Raw genomic sequence first — 15757 nt, 5'->3', positions numbered from 1 at the left:
ACTTTTCTGTTTTCCATCCCCCAGAGAGGAGGTCACATGTAGATCCTTGTAATCGGTTCCCACTTTCCAATCCACCCTCCTTCCACCCTCCCAGTATCACCGCTCACACCACTGGTCCTGAAGGGATCATCCTTCCTGGATTCCCTGTGTTTCCAATTCCTACCTGTACCAATGTACATCCTCTGGGCTAGCCAGATATGTAAGGTAGAATTGGGATCATGAGATAGTGGGGGGTGGGGGGAAGCATTTATGAACTAGAGGAAAGTTATATGTTTCATCGATACTATATCACACCCTGACTGGCTCGTCTCCTCCCCAAGACACTTCTGTAAGGAGATGTCCAGTGGCCTACAAATGGGCTTTGGGTCTCCACTCCACACTCTCCCCCTCAATATCTGGAGTCTTGAAGATTTGTCTTAACATAAGCAGCCAATTGAGGTGTCAGCTAAATCCATGTGGAAGAAACCCACCAGCCTATCAAAGGATTGTAAACAATAAAATCCAAAATCAGAAGAGAGAATTTTATTGGTATTTAAATTCTGAGCACCTGGGTTGTGGATTGAAGTTGTTCTGTGTTTAATTTGGTTGTGGCTGTTTTGTGTGATTTCCTTTATATGATATCCAGGGTAGGTAAATCTATAGAGACAGTAACTGGATCAATAGTTCTTTAGGCTTAGTAGGGAAGTACATGTGGGCGCACAGGCTAGGCCATGACTTCACATAGGTGGAACTAAACTCAATCAATGGCTCATCCAAAACCCACACCCACCCCTAGGTAGTGAGTGGGAGAGAATAAAAGTCAGGCTTGAAACCCAACACACCCTCTTTGTCCTCTGGGTCCGCATCCAGTCTGTCTTTTACCATGCTCCTGTTCAGCTGTAGGCAGAGGGTGGGCATCGCTCTCCCACATGCAGGAGCACAGGCAATTGTGTGCCCCTCAGGGTCTCTCAGGGCCTATTCTTGGTCCACATACTCTTGGCCTCTGGGTCTGGGGATGCCCCAGTTACACACCTGGGTTCCAAGCTCCTGTTCCAGAGATCTTTACCATGTGGTTTTTTGCTCCCAGTTGTGAATGCCAGCACGGCTTCCATGAAGCCTGGCCCGCATTCCAGAAACAGTGTGTACCCTTTTGAGACTGTAAAACCTGAAACTTTTCTTTTCCTTAAAAAAAAAAACTCACTTGGATTACAAAAGTGTTTTTGCAGCGTGAATTCTTTCAGCACCATTGTGTTAGATAGGGTTCTCTAGAGACAAAACCAGATTGCTAATAATTTATATATATATACATATAGATATATAACACTAGAAATTAACAGTTAAATTATATACAGATAGATAGGTATATAATACAAAAAATGAACAGTTAAATTATAAAGCAGTACAAATGGCTCAGTGCCACTCACTCCCGTGAGAGTTGTGAAACACTGGCAGTCCTTCAAGTCTTGAGGGCCACCAGGTAGTCCTCTGAAGAGAGATTCAGACTATCCCTGCACAGGCAGCAAACAGCAAGGCAGGTCACCAACTATTAGCCAGGTCACCAACAGTTCCCAGCGCAAGAGATATAAATTCCAACAGGGTGGCGAAGCAGGTTTTAAAGGGATCTCAAATTACAGTGACACAGTCCACAGGTTAGGTGTCCCACAGGTAGTGTAGCTTGCAAATTGAGGCACAGAACAAATAAGGCAGCTGAACACTGGTCCGATGATCAAAGAGCGAGAGACAAGAAAGGTGAGGCTCACCGAGCCATTTATCTCTCTGCCCTTCAATTAATCCCACATGTGTTTATCGGTCAGGCTGGGACAATAAACTAACTACCTCAGCCATGAAGCAAGAACGGAGGTATATCCCACTCCAAAAACAAAATATTTTTCTTATAACTTTAGGAAAGGTTTCTTTATATTTAGAATATTAATCTTTTTTCTATATTTACAGCAAGAATTTTTTTACTTCATGTACATATTAATGTCTAATTCTTTCAACAGTTTTATTGGCACTTAATCCACATACCACATAATTCAATCATTCAATTGTATCAAAAAGAGTTGTAGAATCACTACCACAATCAGTTTTAGAATATTTTCTCCCTCCCCCGGCCCCCGCCATGGTTAAATAACTTTTTTAATGAGTTGTGTAATCACCATCAGTTCCAGTTCTCTCTCCCCACTCCCACATACATTGTCCCCTCATCCTCCCTGTCTCCCACCCCTGACCTCTACCTCCCCTATAAACCCTTGAATCAGTCGTTATCTCTATGCATGTACTCCTTCTGTGTGTCACAAACTGGAAAATCCAAAAGAATCAATAAAAAACAGAAACAAAATAAAGTGGTAAGGAAAAAATAATAATAATATAAAGATAAAAATATAAATAGCGAATAAGAAAGAAAAGACCACTGTGAATATTTAAAGGCCAGATTAAAAATTTTTATCATGGAACGAGCAAGAAATATTTGTACCTAGAAGGGAGAGCAGGGAGGGAGGGGGGAAAATGAGGAGCTGATGCCAGGGGCTTAAGTGGAGAGCAGATGTTTTGAGAATGATGAGGGCAATGAATGTACAAGTGTGCATTACACAATTGATGTATGTATGGATTGTGATAAGAGTTGTATGGGCCCCTAATAAAATGATTTTTTAAACAAAGAAATATTTGTACCTAGAAGAATTTCAGCTTGGTCAAAAGGGAGGTCAACTGACCAAGTATCAGGTGCCATTCAGTATAATCACAATTACAATGATCTTTATCTGATAGTAAAGCTATTGGAGACCCTTGCCTGTGGCTAGCGGGGACCTGTCAGTGGCTTGATTGGACTAGCTACTCTGAAAATAGGTTTTGGGCCCCTACTGTCCTCCATAGCGTTCTACTAATTGGATGTTCACAATTTTGGTTCTGATACTTTTCCCATTGTCATATTTGAATTTTGTTATTGTCATCTTTGGATCACACAAACTGGTGTGCTTCTTCCACGTGGACTTAGTTGTCTCCTTGATTAGATAGCTGCTTGTTGGAATACAAAGCCTTTAAGACTCCAGACAGTATTCTGATTAATAGCAGGCACCATCTGCTTTCTTCTCCACAACTTGCTCTAGCACCTTTATCTTCAGTGATCATTTCATGAAGGTGAATATTGAGCAGGGCCAAGTTATCAGAATGAACTGTTCTTGGATTGGACTAGAGTTCAGTGGGGTCCCAGAATCTATCTGGTTGTCCCTGGGACATGCATGATTCAGCTTTACTTTGGGGGTCCTATGATGACAAATTCAAAGCCCCAGAAGATCAACTACCTCAACAACAGCAACAAATCAATTAGCAGACAACAAAAGACAAACAACCAAACGAAAATAAGAAAACTAATGGTGAGAAAACAAAAACCCATAGAAGAAGAAAAGTAAAACATAGTCAATCACCCCCCTGGGGTAAAAGGCAATTGCACTTGTAATGTCATCAATTTGTCCAATGACACATCCTGGGCACTGTGGCTAGGAGTCTGTGCAAGCACAGTTCTACTGTGAGCAGAAATCCATGAGGTTCTTCTCCACACAATTCAATTTCCCATTCGATTGGGATCTGTTTACTTACTCTAAGCATGGAGCTTGGTGCCAGGGGGAAACTTCCTGGATCAGTTCTTCCAAGTTCAAATCCTTGCCCAACAGACCAAAATGTGTCACGTTGCTGCAAAGCGGGCATTGAGGTACTAAGTATATGGCGACTCTGGGACCCTTTCCATTGGACACCCACCCACCAAACTGAGGATTCCCCCCAAGGTCCAATGACTGACACTTCCACAGGTACAGGACAACCAGTCTCTGCTTCCTCTCCCATCTGAGTACCCCAGTTCTCAATCCTAGGGTTCAGGAACCTTTGAGGCAGGGCTCAGTTCATTCTGCTGGGTCTCTATGTTAAGTTCTTCTGGCGTAGCCCCTGGGTTACACCACATGCTGGTCTTAAGGTCAGCATCCAAGGCCATCGTGGTGTTTAGACCACACATTTTTTCACTGAGGGTTGGGTAGAAACATATTTGTAGTGTCTACCCAGGACCAAAAAATATGTATCATTGGTCCCCTATAATTCCCTACAATGTTTAGCATCCCTTCCCAAGGGTGAGGCTACTTCCGCCACATCAGCCACCATACTCACCAACAGAACTGTCAGTGTCTCCCTGGAAATGTAAATGCTCCTCTCCCTGGTGTTTAGCTTGGTTTTCCGGAAAAGTTCTCCTTTCCTTCCTGTGAGTTTGGGTTGTCCCAGCCTTGCCTCCATTTTATCTAGCCTCAAGTGGATGGTCTCCTCCCCTTTTTGCCCCCCTTGAAGCAGTGACCCCAATGTAAGGTCTCCTTCCAGGTGGCTCTTGGAAGGTATGTAAAAGGGAGATGGTGTATGTTTCATGTGTCTCCCCTTTTGTTCAGGAATTGGTCTCTAAGATTTGTTTAACTGGTGTTTCTCCTTATAGTAGTGGACTCAAACAATACTTGTCCTTAAGTCCTTCCATGTCATGTGATGTTTCATGCTTTCATCTCTGTTTTTAGGGATGCATAGTATTCCATTGTATGTATGTACCACTGTTGGGCATTTGGGCTGCTTCCAGTTTCTTGCTATTATGAACTGTGCTGCTGTGAACATGAGAGAGCACACCTCCACTTGTGCTGTCTCAAATTCCCTCAGGGTATTGCTGGATCGTATGAGATTTCAATTCCCAGCTGCTTTAAATATCGCCATACCATTTCCCACAGTAGCTGTATGTACTTACAGGTCCACCAACAGTGTATGAGTTCCAATCTCTCCGCATCCTCCCCAGCACTTATTGTTTTCTGTTATTTTGATTTGAGCTAGCACTGTGGGTGTAAAGTGGTATCTCATTGTGGTTTTAATTTGCATCTCCCTGAAGGCTAGTGATCATGAGCATTTTTTCATGTGCTTGTTAGCCATTTTATTTCCCTTTTGGTGAACTGTCTGTTCATATCTTTTCCCCATTTCATAATTGGTGTTTTTGTTATTATCTTATTGAGCTGTTGTAGAGTTCTGTATGTTTGGGTAATTAACTCTTTGTACAATGTATCACTGGTTAAAAAATAAAATCCCAATCTGTGGGCTCTTGTTTTACTCTCCTGATGAAGTCCTTTGATGTGCATACGTGATGTAATTTCAGCATGTCCCAGTCATCTATCTTGTGTTCTGCTGTATGCACCTTCTTCATTACACTTGGTAATTTATGTATGCCCTGCAATAGGGCCCTTAAATTTGCGCCAGCCTCCTCCTTGATGATCCTGAGAGCTTTGGGATTTACTTTTAGGTATTTGATCCATCTTGAGTTCATTTTTGTACATGGGGGAATGGCTTGGGTCTTGTTTCATACTTCTGCATATGGAAATCCAGTTTGTCCAACACCATTTGTTGAAGAGGCTGTCTTTCTCCCATTAGATCTTTCTAAGTCCTTTGTCAAAGATTAGGTGCCAGTCCGGGTGCAGTGTAGCAATGATGAAACATACAACTTTCTGGAGTTCCCAGAATACTCAAGAGAAGGCCATACCCACACTGAGGCTTCATTGGCATTGACAGGCTAGACTCCATCCCTTCACTCAAGTTGACAAAATATTATTTAACTGCCACAGGGCACTTAGCTAGTGGGTGGGCTGAAAATGTGGTGGGTGCATCTGGGTAAGGTCACTGGCTCCCAATTGCTGGGAGAAAGTTTTTTGTTAAGAGGAAAAAAAGAGTGGAGACCCTAAGTCCACCTGTAGACAATTGGACATTCCTTCACAGAAGTGTCACATGGAAGGGATGCAGTATAGCATCCAGGGTGCAGTATAGCACTGATGAAACACACATTCCTCTAGTTCTTCAATGTTATCTGTCCTTACAACCATGACCCAAGTTCTACCTCACAAATCCTGCCAGACCAGAATATGTACATTGGTACAAATAAGTGCTTTCATCATATGGATTCCAGGACAGTTAAGAAGCAGTAATGGGAGTAGCAATACCATGAGGGTAGGAGTGGGGGAGAAAGAAAGGGGAACTGATAGCAATAATGAATACAACACACACACACACACGGACAAATAACCGAAATGTGGGTGAAGGGATACAGCAAATGGTATAAAATATGAAAAAATATATAATTTATTAAGGTTCACGAGAGTGGGAGAGTGGGGGAGGGAGGGGGAAAGGAGCTGATATTAGAAAAGAGAAAGACAATGTTTTGAAAATGATGGCAACATATGTACAAGTTCACTTGATATAATTGATTTATGGATTGTTTGAATATCTGTAAGAGCCCCCAATAAAATGATTTTTGAGAGAAAAAAGGGGCAGATAGAAAAAATAAGATGGAGATGGCAAGAAAGAATAAGAAATACTTGAAATGGGGTAGGGGAGCGGGGAAAGTGGCACAGCTGTGGGAGAGTGCACAGAGGGGGCTGGGACACTCCACGGCTGGGGCCCCCTCCACGATATTCAGAAGGAAAAAAAAGAAAATGAATACAGGCAGGAAAAAAAGGGTGTGGGGGATTAAAGGATAGAAGCGGGATAAAACGTGGCGCAGGATTGCCACAAGCACTAGTTGCCAAACACAAATGCAGCAGCCACTTCCCAAGAGTGCATACTGCTCCACACAAGGATGGGGGTCGGGGTGGACTCTGCTGACCTTGGAGGTTGGAGAGGGTGGGTCCCTACCTTGTGGGAACCATAACAAGTGGGGACAGAAGAAGTAAAAAAGACAAGAGGAGGGGGCGAAGGTAAGGAGGTACTAGCTAAAAAACACAGCTGTCAGCAACACAGCACTTGCTCCACCAGCTAGCACACTACCAGCGGGGAAGGGACATATGCAGAGGTGGCAGGGGCGGGGCTTAAAGTAGGGAGAGAGAAGAGGGAAGAACTAAAGGGAATGGGCAGCAGGGGGGCGGGGGAGAGGAGTTACTTACTGGCAGCTGCTGGTGTCACCAGCTGTCTGATGGGTGGGCTGGGGCGAGACCTACCTCTGGTCACTGGGAGGTTGTGTGAGGTGGGTGGGTGGCTCTGGTAGCCAGTTGTCAATGTGGGTGCTGATGCAGTCACTCCTGGGTGAGCGGGGCCAGTTATTTGGTGCCTGCTCCCATCAGAACACTGCTGGCCATCAATGGCCTCTGTGCCAGGGGACAGTAATCCTGGACGGCTGTTTACTGTTCCCAGTCTCTTCCTCTCGCTGGTACCTACTCTTCTTGGTCCTCTCCTTTGACGCTCTGGTTTCCAGGATTGTCGTTTGTATTTGTCTTGCTGACTCTTTGTTTCAAAGGGTTTGGATAGTGTCTCTGTTTAGTCTTGCCATCTTAGACCTGCCCCACCCATAAACGCAATCAAATGGGCTTCATAGGGAGTGGTTCATAACTATGAGACATTGACCTACCGTGGGCTAACAATTTAGTTTCTTTTCCTTTGTCAGAAAGAAACTCACCAAAACATTAAAGTTCAATGTCTACCTTCAATGTCCTGCTGGAGTTTTTGTTTTGGGCTTTTGCTTTCCCAATTGTGGATTTTAAACATTTCCTTTGCTACCAGGTAGTCATGGTGTCCTGGGTGTTGCAACTGTAAATTGAATGCAGTAGTCAAAGGTTGCTATAGTCTGTGTACAAACTGTAGTCTCTATGGATCTACTCAAGAGGATTCAAACATGAATGCAGCGGTTTTCCATAAGGAAGCAGATAGGAATGTGGGGAACTACCAACCCTTTATAAAAATTTCAATAATGCAGGAGGAGGCCTGGTGGGGAAGTGATTCTGGGTTGGGCTGCAATCTGCAAGGTCAGTAATTCGAAACCACCAGCTGCTCCATGGGAGAAAGATAGGCTTTCAACTCTCATTAACAATTAGACTCAGAAACTCACAGGGGCAGCTCTATCCTGACCCAGACTGTGAGTTGGTATCAACTCAATGGCAGTGCATTTTTGGGGTATATGTTTACAGGATGAAGTGAGATGCTTTTAGATAAGCATCTACCAGCAACTCCATTCGCCATACAAATTTGAGCTCCTCCTTCCAATTTCACTATCATTCTTGTCAAGATTACTTATACGAGACACAGTTCAATGCCACTGGTTACCTTTTAGTTCTGACTTCTTGGCAGATCACCCTATTGATCACGTCCTCCTTGAAACACTCTTTCCTGGCCTCTCCTTGTCCAAAATTGTTTTCTTTGATCTCCCTTCCACTTTAGGTTTGGACACCAGCAGACAAGACACTACTTTCATTAGACAAACCACTAGAAATCTTCTAAACTTTTAGGCTCTGGATTACCACCTCACTCTTATCATTTATCAGTCTCTAAGTTAATTCCGCATCCCCTCTATCTTCAAATGTGTTGGTCCATCTCCCCTCAAGAAGTGGCAGGATAGAAAACACACTGTGGTTTCCACTTTGCTCTCATGGATCCCTTGTCAGAGGAAATCAGCTGCCCTGTCACAGGCGGCCTCTAAAGTGGCCCGTGTGGTGAGGAACTGAGCCCTATTGCCACAGTAACATGAGTAAGCTATTCAACCATGTCAGACTCTCACACGGAAACTGCTCCCAAACGTATAACCCACAAGCATTTGTTAAAAATTAGGTAGAGGGTAGTTTGTTATCCGAGAACAGATACCTAAAGCATCAGTATTATCAATTACCTGTCTTGCATTTTGAGTGAAATATTAGGTACTGTTTGTAAGTACTGTTTAAAAAAAAACACCCACAGATGCAAACCAGTTGCTGTTGAGTTCATTACACCTCATGTCGATCTGTGATCCACAGGCAGCTGGTCTTTCAGTGGCCATGATCTTGCAGTAGATCAGCAAGCCTTTTTCCACAGTGCTTCCAAGTGGCTTTGAGCTGCTAACCTTTCTGTTGTCATCTGTGCCATTCAGAATCTTAATTCCTAATTAAACCCACTGCCATCAAGTGGATTACAACCTTATGTACTATGTACTGTATAGGGTTCCTGAGCCTATAATCTTTATGGGAACAGCCAACCTCATCTTTCTCCCATGGAACAGCTGATGGATTTGAACTGCCAACTTTGAGACACAGTACCACCAGGACTCCCAATTCCTGAGTAGATCCTAATAATACAAATCCTAAGCTTAACTAATCACTGCCTGGCATTTTTTGGAAATGGATTTTCTTTAACACAAGCTAAAGGCTAGAACTTTCAAACTTAAGTTTATCACAATACATGATTTATAGCTCTGATTTGGTCTCTTAATGCTTAAGGCAGACCAGTTAAATAAAATGTAGAGACATTACGTGAAATGTAATGTTTAAAATACACAATTGGGAAACCAAATAAGCAAAATCAAAAAACAAAAACTCTAGCAGGACACTGAAGCTTTAATATTTTGATGACCTTTCTGACAAAGCAAAAGAAGTCTTAAATTGTTACCCCCCAGTTGGCCAGTATTTCATAGTTATGAACCACAGTTTATAGGTGGGGCAGGTCTAAGATGGCAAGACTAAACAGATAACACTATTCAAACCCTTTGCAATGAAGAGTCAAGAAACCAAATAACTCTTCTACATCATCAAACTGTGACCCTTTCATGTCCCTCTTCATTCTCGGGGCGGGGAGAAGTCTCACAGAGCTAGGTTAGGTAAGTCAGGTGTGTGGGGCAAGAGAGGCATGCTATTTTTTTTGCCCAAAACTGGCACAGAGATGGCTGTGTAAGTAGGTGCATTGTCGTGGTGGCAAAACCAGTCCCCCGTTGTCTGTCAAAAATCAGGCCATTTTTGTTGAACACTGTTATACAATCTTGATCAACAGTCTGACCTGGTGAAATGAACCATCCCCTCACCTCAAAAAAACCAAAAGAGCATTGTCTTGATCTTTGATTTCACTTGACGAGGATACGAGGAGCAAGGTGACGATGGCGTCTTCCACTGGCTTGGCTGGTGCTTGCTTTCGGGGTTCTAAGAACAGCACCATGTCATGGTGTCTTGCTACCAGTAATGACCTTGGGGGGGAAGTCTGGTTATTTTGGTGCTGTTCTTTCAAAGCACGGGATGTTTCCAGTAGACGCTCTTTTTGCTGGTCAGTCAGAACCAAGGTTCAAATTTCCCAGCAACCCTTCTCATTCCCAAATTTTCATTAAAATTCACAAAACTGAGCTCCAGGGTAGTCCAGAAAACTGCCCCATCTCTTCAGTGGTCTGGCGTTAGTCTTCAAGCAGAAGTGCATAAATTTTTGTCAACAATTTTGTCTGTTTGGGAAGTTGATGGGCATCCAAAACGAGGTTTGGCATCAACTGACATTTCTTCTCTTTTGAAATGAAAAAAACCACTCGTACACTTGGTTTTCCCATAGCGCTGTCCTTGTACGCTGTTCAACATCACAACATCTCCACCCCACCCCTGCCCAAAGTGGGAAACAATTTCACAGATGCAGGCTGTTCTCTTAAATCAGCCATCATTAAAAACAAGGTTCAACAAACTTTTACGAACAAATTTACTGTGACCAGAGAGAATCTTCCCAGGCGACGTCACTGGGTGCACTAACTCATAGTGAGTTGCTCAGTGCTCACCCAGCAGGAAAAAGGCGTGCTACAAAACCTCAGCTCAGCCCAGCGGCCTTTTTCCATTGTGCAGGGAAGGTAACCCCTCATAGCATATATATATACATATTTGACTTGAGCATTTTTTTGTATGTTCTCTCTATAAAAATACCTTCAGATAGACAGGCTATAGATCGATAACTGAATAATTCTCATGAGGATTAGAATTGAGTTAAGGAAACTGAGGTACACCGAAACTAACACATTTGGACAAACTCATGTATCTATACATGAATACGGCCAAGCTTCAAACCAGGCTGTCTTACGATTACTATGCTCTGTTGCCTCTCATAGAATGTATTCTGACCACATTTAAGAACTCACAATAGTAAAACAAGAGAGACGGTAACTGGATTAACAATGTCCTGGGGTGGGGGGATGACGACAAGGATCCCTGATAGTGTAGCGGTTACACACTGGGCTGCCAACTGCAAGGTCAGCAGTTTGAAACCACTAGCTGCTCCAAGGGAGCGCGGTTGGACTTTTTGCTCCTGGGAAGAGTTACAGTCATGGAAACACACACAGGCACTTCCACCCTGTCCTGTAGAGTTGCTATGAGCTAGCACCGCCTCCTTAGCAATGACTTTTGATTTGAGGAAAATAGCAGGGAAGGCTTGTGGGAAATGTGGAACGAACAACAATGAGTGGAGAATAAGAAGAAAATGTTCTGAAATTGTGGTGAAGCTTGTACAACTCTTCTTAATAAGATGGAAAAATTAAATTGTAAGGTATGTGAGGTATATGCCAATAAAACTATTAAAAAAACTCAAAAATAGGTGGAAGTTTCTGAGGCGACCAATAGTACTGAATAGGCCACTGCTTGGCTGATACTACCATGCATGTTATCACATGTTATCTCTCTGGAGAATGTACCAGATGGGATACACAACTGCAGGATCCCAGTGGCATACCACCTGCAGATCACTTTATAACATGTACGTGCCGTGAACACAGTTCTTTAGTGCTTTTAGGACAATGATTAGCACATCATATTCAGCTACATTTACTACAAATGAGGGAAAAAAATAAAAATACATGAAATCCGATCACATTTCAAAAATTTTTATTAACTTAAATCGACAGTCCTAATTTTGTCTGCCAAGTTCTTAGTAAATATGCCTTTATTTGATACAGACCTATGGGCATTTCTCAATAATACAGCAGAATCATGAAGACTTGTAGCTATCAATGTTTCATAGTGATTAAAACAATGTACAAATAATTAACTAGCTACCTCACTAAAAAACTTGAAAGGCTACTCTGGGGAGTGTTTGAGAGCTGTTTATAAATAGTGATTGACATAATGAGCTTGCATTTGGTGTTTCCCATAACCACTTCTTATACAAAACTTTGTTTTAATACAGTACTCCAGCAAGGCTAGTTATTAGATATAATATGCTTCTAAGACTAAAGAATAAAGCTTTATCTTCATATTTATTTTATTCATAGGAAACCTATCAATGAAAAACTCTGTAGCCAATAGTAATACACAGGCATATCACACGTGACATTCTACAGAAGCAGAAAAAGTTGCAAGCAAAGGAACTAACTGCATTCTATACACTCTTTATACAAACAGCTCACCCTAAACAGTAGAATTAAATGCAGACAAAACGCTTTGTAGAAGTTTGTTTCCCGACAAGGCAATCACAACCTCCACACACTGAACAGAAAAGGAATAATACAGACACAGTATTTTCAATGTTTGTAGCACATTTAACAGCTTCCACCATCCACTGGGTTGTCAGTTCAGATGGGCAACTGAAATTTCACATCCACCTGGGCTTGCTTGGCTAAGGTCACTATTTCAGATAGTTTTACAACCTGAAAGGAAACACAACAACAGAATGCGAAATCAGAACGGGAAAATGAATGCACAAGTCGATCTATTTTCATTTGGAACATGATATAAGAATAAACTACATTCCTGAATTGGCATCAGATATGTCAGTTTGAACCAAGAACTAATCTCTTGAAAAAATATCGTTTCCAAGATTTTCCCTAAAAAAAGCCTAGAAACAGTCAACAATGCAGTAGCAGTCATTAGGGCTCTTAAGATCACATGATGGTCTCTAGTATTTGGCTGGCTCCAGGTCTGGGCTGAGAAAGGTACCTGCGAGGGTCCTAAAACATGTCACACCAGGAAGCACACCCCAGAAGGAGTGGAAGAAGGTCTCAGGAGTCAACTGGAAGACGTTCTCACTGACCAAAGTCAGGGCAGTTTGAGAATCGTTAAGAATTAACTAAGGTAAAACACTAAGGGGGTGCAACAGAACAGAAAGGGAACGGAGTGGCGAGGTCCCCAGGGAATGCTGAAGGTGGACTTTGGGGCCAGGGCATGGTGCCCCAATAGAGTGGACTGGAAAATACTACTAAAGGCCAACAAACAGTCCTTGAATTAACTATAAGCTTTTCTTTCTTGTGGGTTTTGTTGTTTTTTGTCATTGATTTGTTGCTGTTTTGTTGTATATTGTTGCTTGGTTTTGCTCTGTCTTGTTTTTGTGCATGTTATTATCTCCGCAGGTCTGTCTAAATAAGATAGGCTGGATGAACAAGCTGAAGGAGAAAGCAACGGGACTGACAGTTCCGGGGGGGACATGGGAGAGGGGGACGTGGGGGGAAAGGTAGTGGTGTTAACAAACCCAGGGACAAGGGAACAACAAGTGACCCAAATCAGTGGTGAGGTGGGTGTAGGAGGCCTGGTAGGGCGTGATCAAGGGTAATGTAACCAAGAGGAATTAGTGAATCCCAAATGAAGACTGAGCATGAGAGTGGTACAAGAGGAAAGTAAAAGGAAATAGAGGAAAGAGCTGAGGCAAAGGGCATTTATAGAGGTCTAAATAAAGGCATGTACATATGTAAATATATTTATATATGAGGATGGGGAAATAGATCTATGTGCATATATTTATAGGTTTAGTATTAAGGTAGCCAAAGGACATGGGGCCTCCACTCAAGTACTCTCTCAATGCAAGAATACTGTCTTCTATTAAACTGGCATTCTATGATTATCACCTTCCCGACACAACCGCTGAAGACAAAGCGGGTGCATAAGCAAATGTGTTGAAGAAAGCTGATGTTGCCCAGCTATCAAAAGATATAGCATCTGGGGTCTTAAAGGCTTAAAGGTAAACAAGTGGCCATCTAGCTCAGAAGCAACAAAGCCCTCATGGAAGAATTACACAAGCCTCTGTGGTCACAAGGTGCTTAAGGGATCAGTTATTATGCATCAAAGAACAAAAAAGCATATCATTGTGTGCTCATCTCCCTGATATGATCACTGAAGACAAATGGGTGCATAAGCAAATGCGGTAAAGATAGCTGATGGCGCCCGGCTATCAAAAGATATAACATCTGGGATCTTAAAGGCTTGAAGGTAAACAAGCGGCCATCTAGCTCAGAATCAACAAAGCCCACATGGAGGAAGTTTACCAGCCTGTACGATCACGAGGTGTCAAAGGGATGAGGTATCAGGTATCATCAGAACAAAAAACCATATTATAGTGAATGAGGGTGGGGGGAGTCCCGAGTGGAGACCCAAAGCCCATCTGTAGGCCACTGGACATCCCCTTATATAAGGGTCTCACAGAGAAGAGCCAGTCAGGGTGCGATGTAGCAATGATGAAATATAAAACTTTCCTCTAGTTCCTAAATGCTTCCTCCTCCCCCACTATTATCACCCCAATTCTACCTTAAAAATATGGCTAGCCCAATTCTACCTTAAAAATATGGTACAGATAGGAACTGGAAAGACAGGGAATCCAGGTCGGATGATGCCTTCAGGACCAGTGGTGTGAGTGGCGGATACTGGGAAGGTGGAGGGAGATGGGTTGGAAAAGGGAAAACAATTACAAGGATCTACATGTGACTTCCTTCCTGGAGGACGGACAACAGAAAAGTGGGTGAAGGGAGACATCGAACAGGGTAAGATATGTGACAAAATAATAATTTGTAAATTATCAAGGGTTCATGAGGGAGTGGGGAGCGAGGAGGGAAGGGAAAAAAAGAGGACCTGATGCCTGGGGCTTACATGGGAGAGTAAATGCTTTGAGAATGATGAGGGTAATGAATGTACAGATGTGCTTTACACAATTGATGCATGTATGGATTGTGATAAAAGTGGTATGAGCCCCTAATAAAACGATTTAAAAAAGAATTAACTAAAATTAATCAAATATATCTAAATCCATGGGTTCAAAGTAGCATGTGTGCTTATACACATGTGCCTGTACACACACACACACTTGAAAACAACAAAAAAACACTTTAAAATCTTTGTAAGATATAAGAAAACCCATCTCCTCTCCTAAATGAGTGGGTTAATTAGGGTGCGAGGTAGTACCGATGAAGAACACAGCTTTCCCCCAGATCCTGGATGCTTCCTCCCCCCAACTACCATGATCCGAATTCAACCTTGCAGGGCTGGATAGGGCAGAGGTTGTACACTGGTACATTTGAGAGCTGGAGGTACAGGGAATCCAGGGTGGATGATACCTTCATGACCAAGGGTGTGAGGGGCGATGCTGGGAGAGTGGAGGGTGAGTGGGTTGGAAAGGGGGAACTGATTACAAGGATCTACATGTGACCTCTTCCCTGGGAGAGGGACAGCAGAGAAGGGGGGGAAGGGAGACTCCGGATAGGGCAAGATATGACAAAATAACGATGTATAAATTACCAAGGGCACATGAGGGAGGGGGGAAATGGGAGGGAGGGAAGGAAAAAAAAAAGAGGACCTGATGCAAGGGCTTAAGTGGAGAGCAAATGCTTTGAGAATGATTGGGGCAGGGAATGTATGGATGTGCTTTATACAATTGATGTATGTATATGTATGGATTGTGATAAGAGTTGTATGAGGAGAAAAAAAATGATTAGGGCAAAGACTGTACAGATGTGCTTTATACAATTGATGTATGTATATGTATGGACTGTGATAAGAGTTGTATGAGCCCCAAGAAATTGTTAAAAAAAACTGGAAAATAAAGCAAATCATTGTGGCTTTCAGTACACAAAATGTCCTTCATGGTAGCAAATGACTGTAGAAGCTTTCACTTTTTAGAGATGTTCCACTGTGGCAAAATATATATATTTTAAATGTATCCTCAACTATCTTTATTCTAAAAATAAATAAATAGAACACTGAGGGTGGGGGACGAGTATTCTACATCCATAAATGAAATAGATCTAAGCAGTATTTTTCATCTTACATACTTT

General features: G+C 42.6%; 1 protein-coding gene across 1 annotated transcript in view; it reads right to left on the bottom strand.

Moving 5' to 3' along the window:
- Positions 1-12258: 12258 nt before the first annotated feature.
- The window catches only part of SUCLA2 (succinate-CoA ligase ADP-forming subunit beta), a 35093-nt gene continuing 31594 nt past the window's right edge, over positions 12259-15757 (bottom strand). The window contains exon 11 of the mRNA XM_075532600.1: positions 12259-12370. Within this exon, the coding sequence (XP_075388715.1) occupies positions 12296-12370 (75 nt within the window). The 3' untranslated portion in view covers positions 12259-12295. The remainder of the gene's footprint in view (positions 12371-15757) is intronic.

Source organism: Tenrec ecaudatus, chromosome 15 (assembly GCF_050624435.1).
Source record: "Tenrec ecaudatus isolate mTenEca1 chromosome 15, mTenEca1.hap1, whole genome shotgun sequence".
Lineage (NCBI taxonomy): Eukaryota > Metazoa > Chordata > Mammalia > Afrosoricida > Tenrecidae > Tenrec > Tenrec ecaudatus.
The sequence above is the reverse complement of the archived record's forward strand: the minus strand, read 5'-3'. Positions and strand labels throughout refer to the sequence as shown.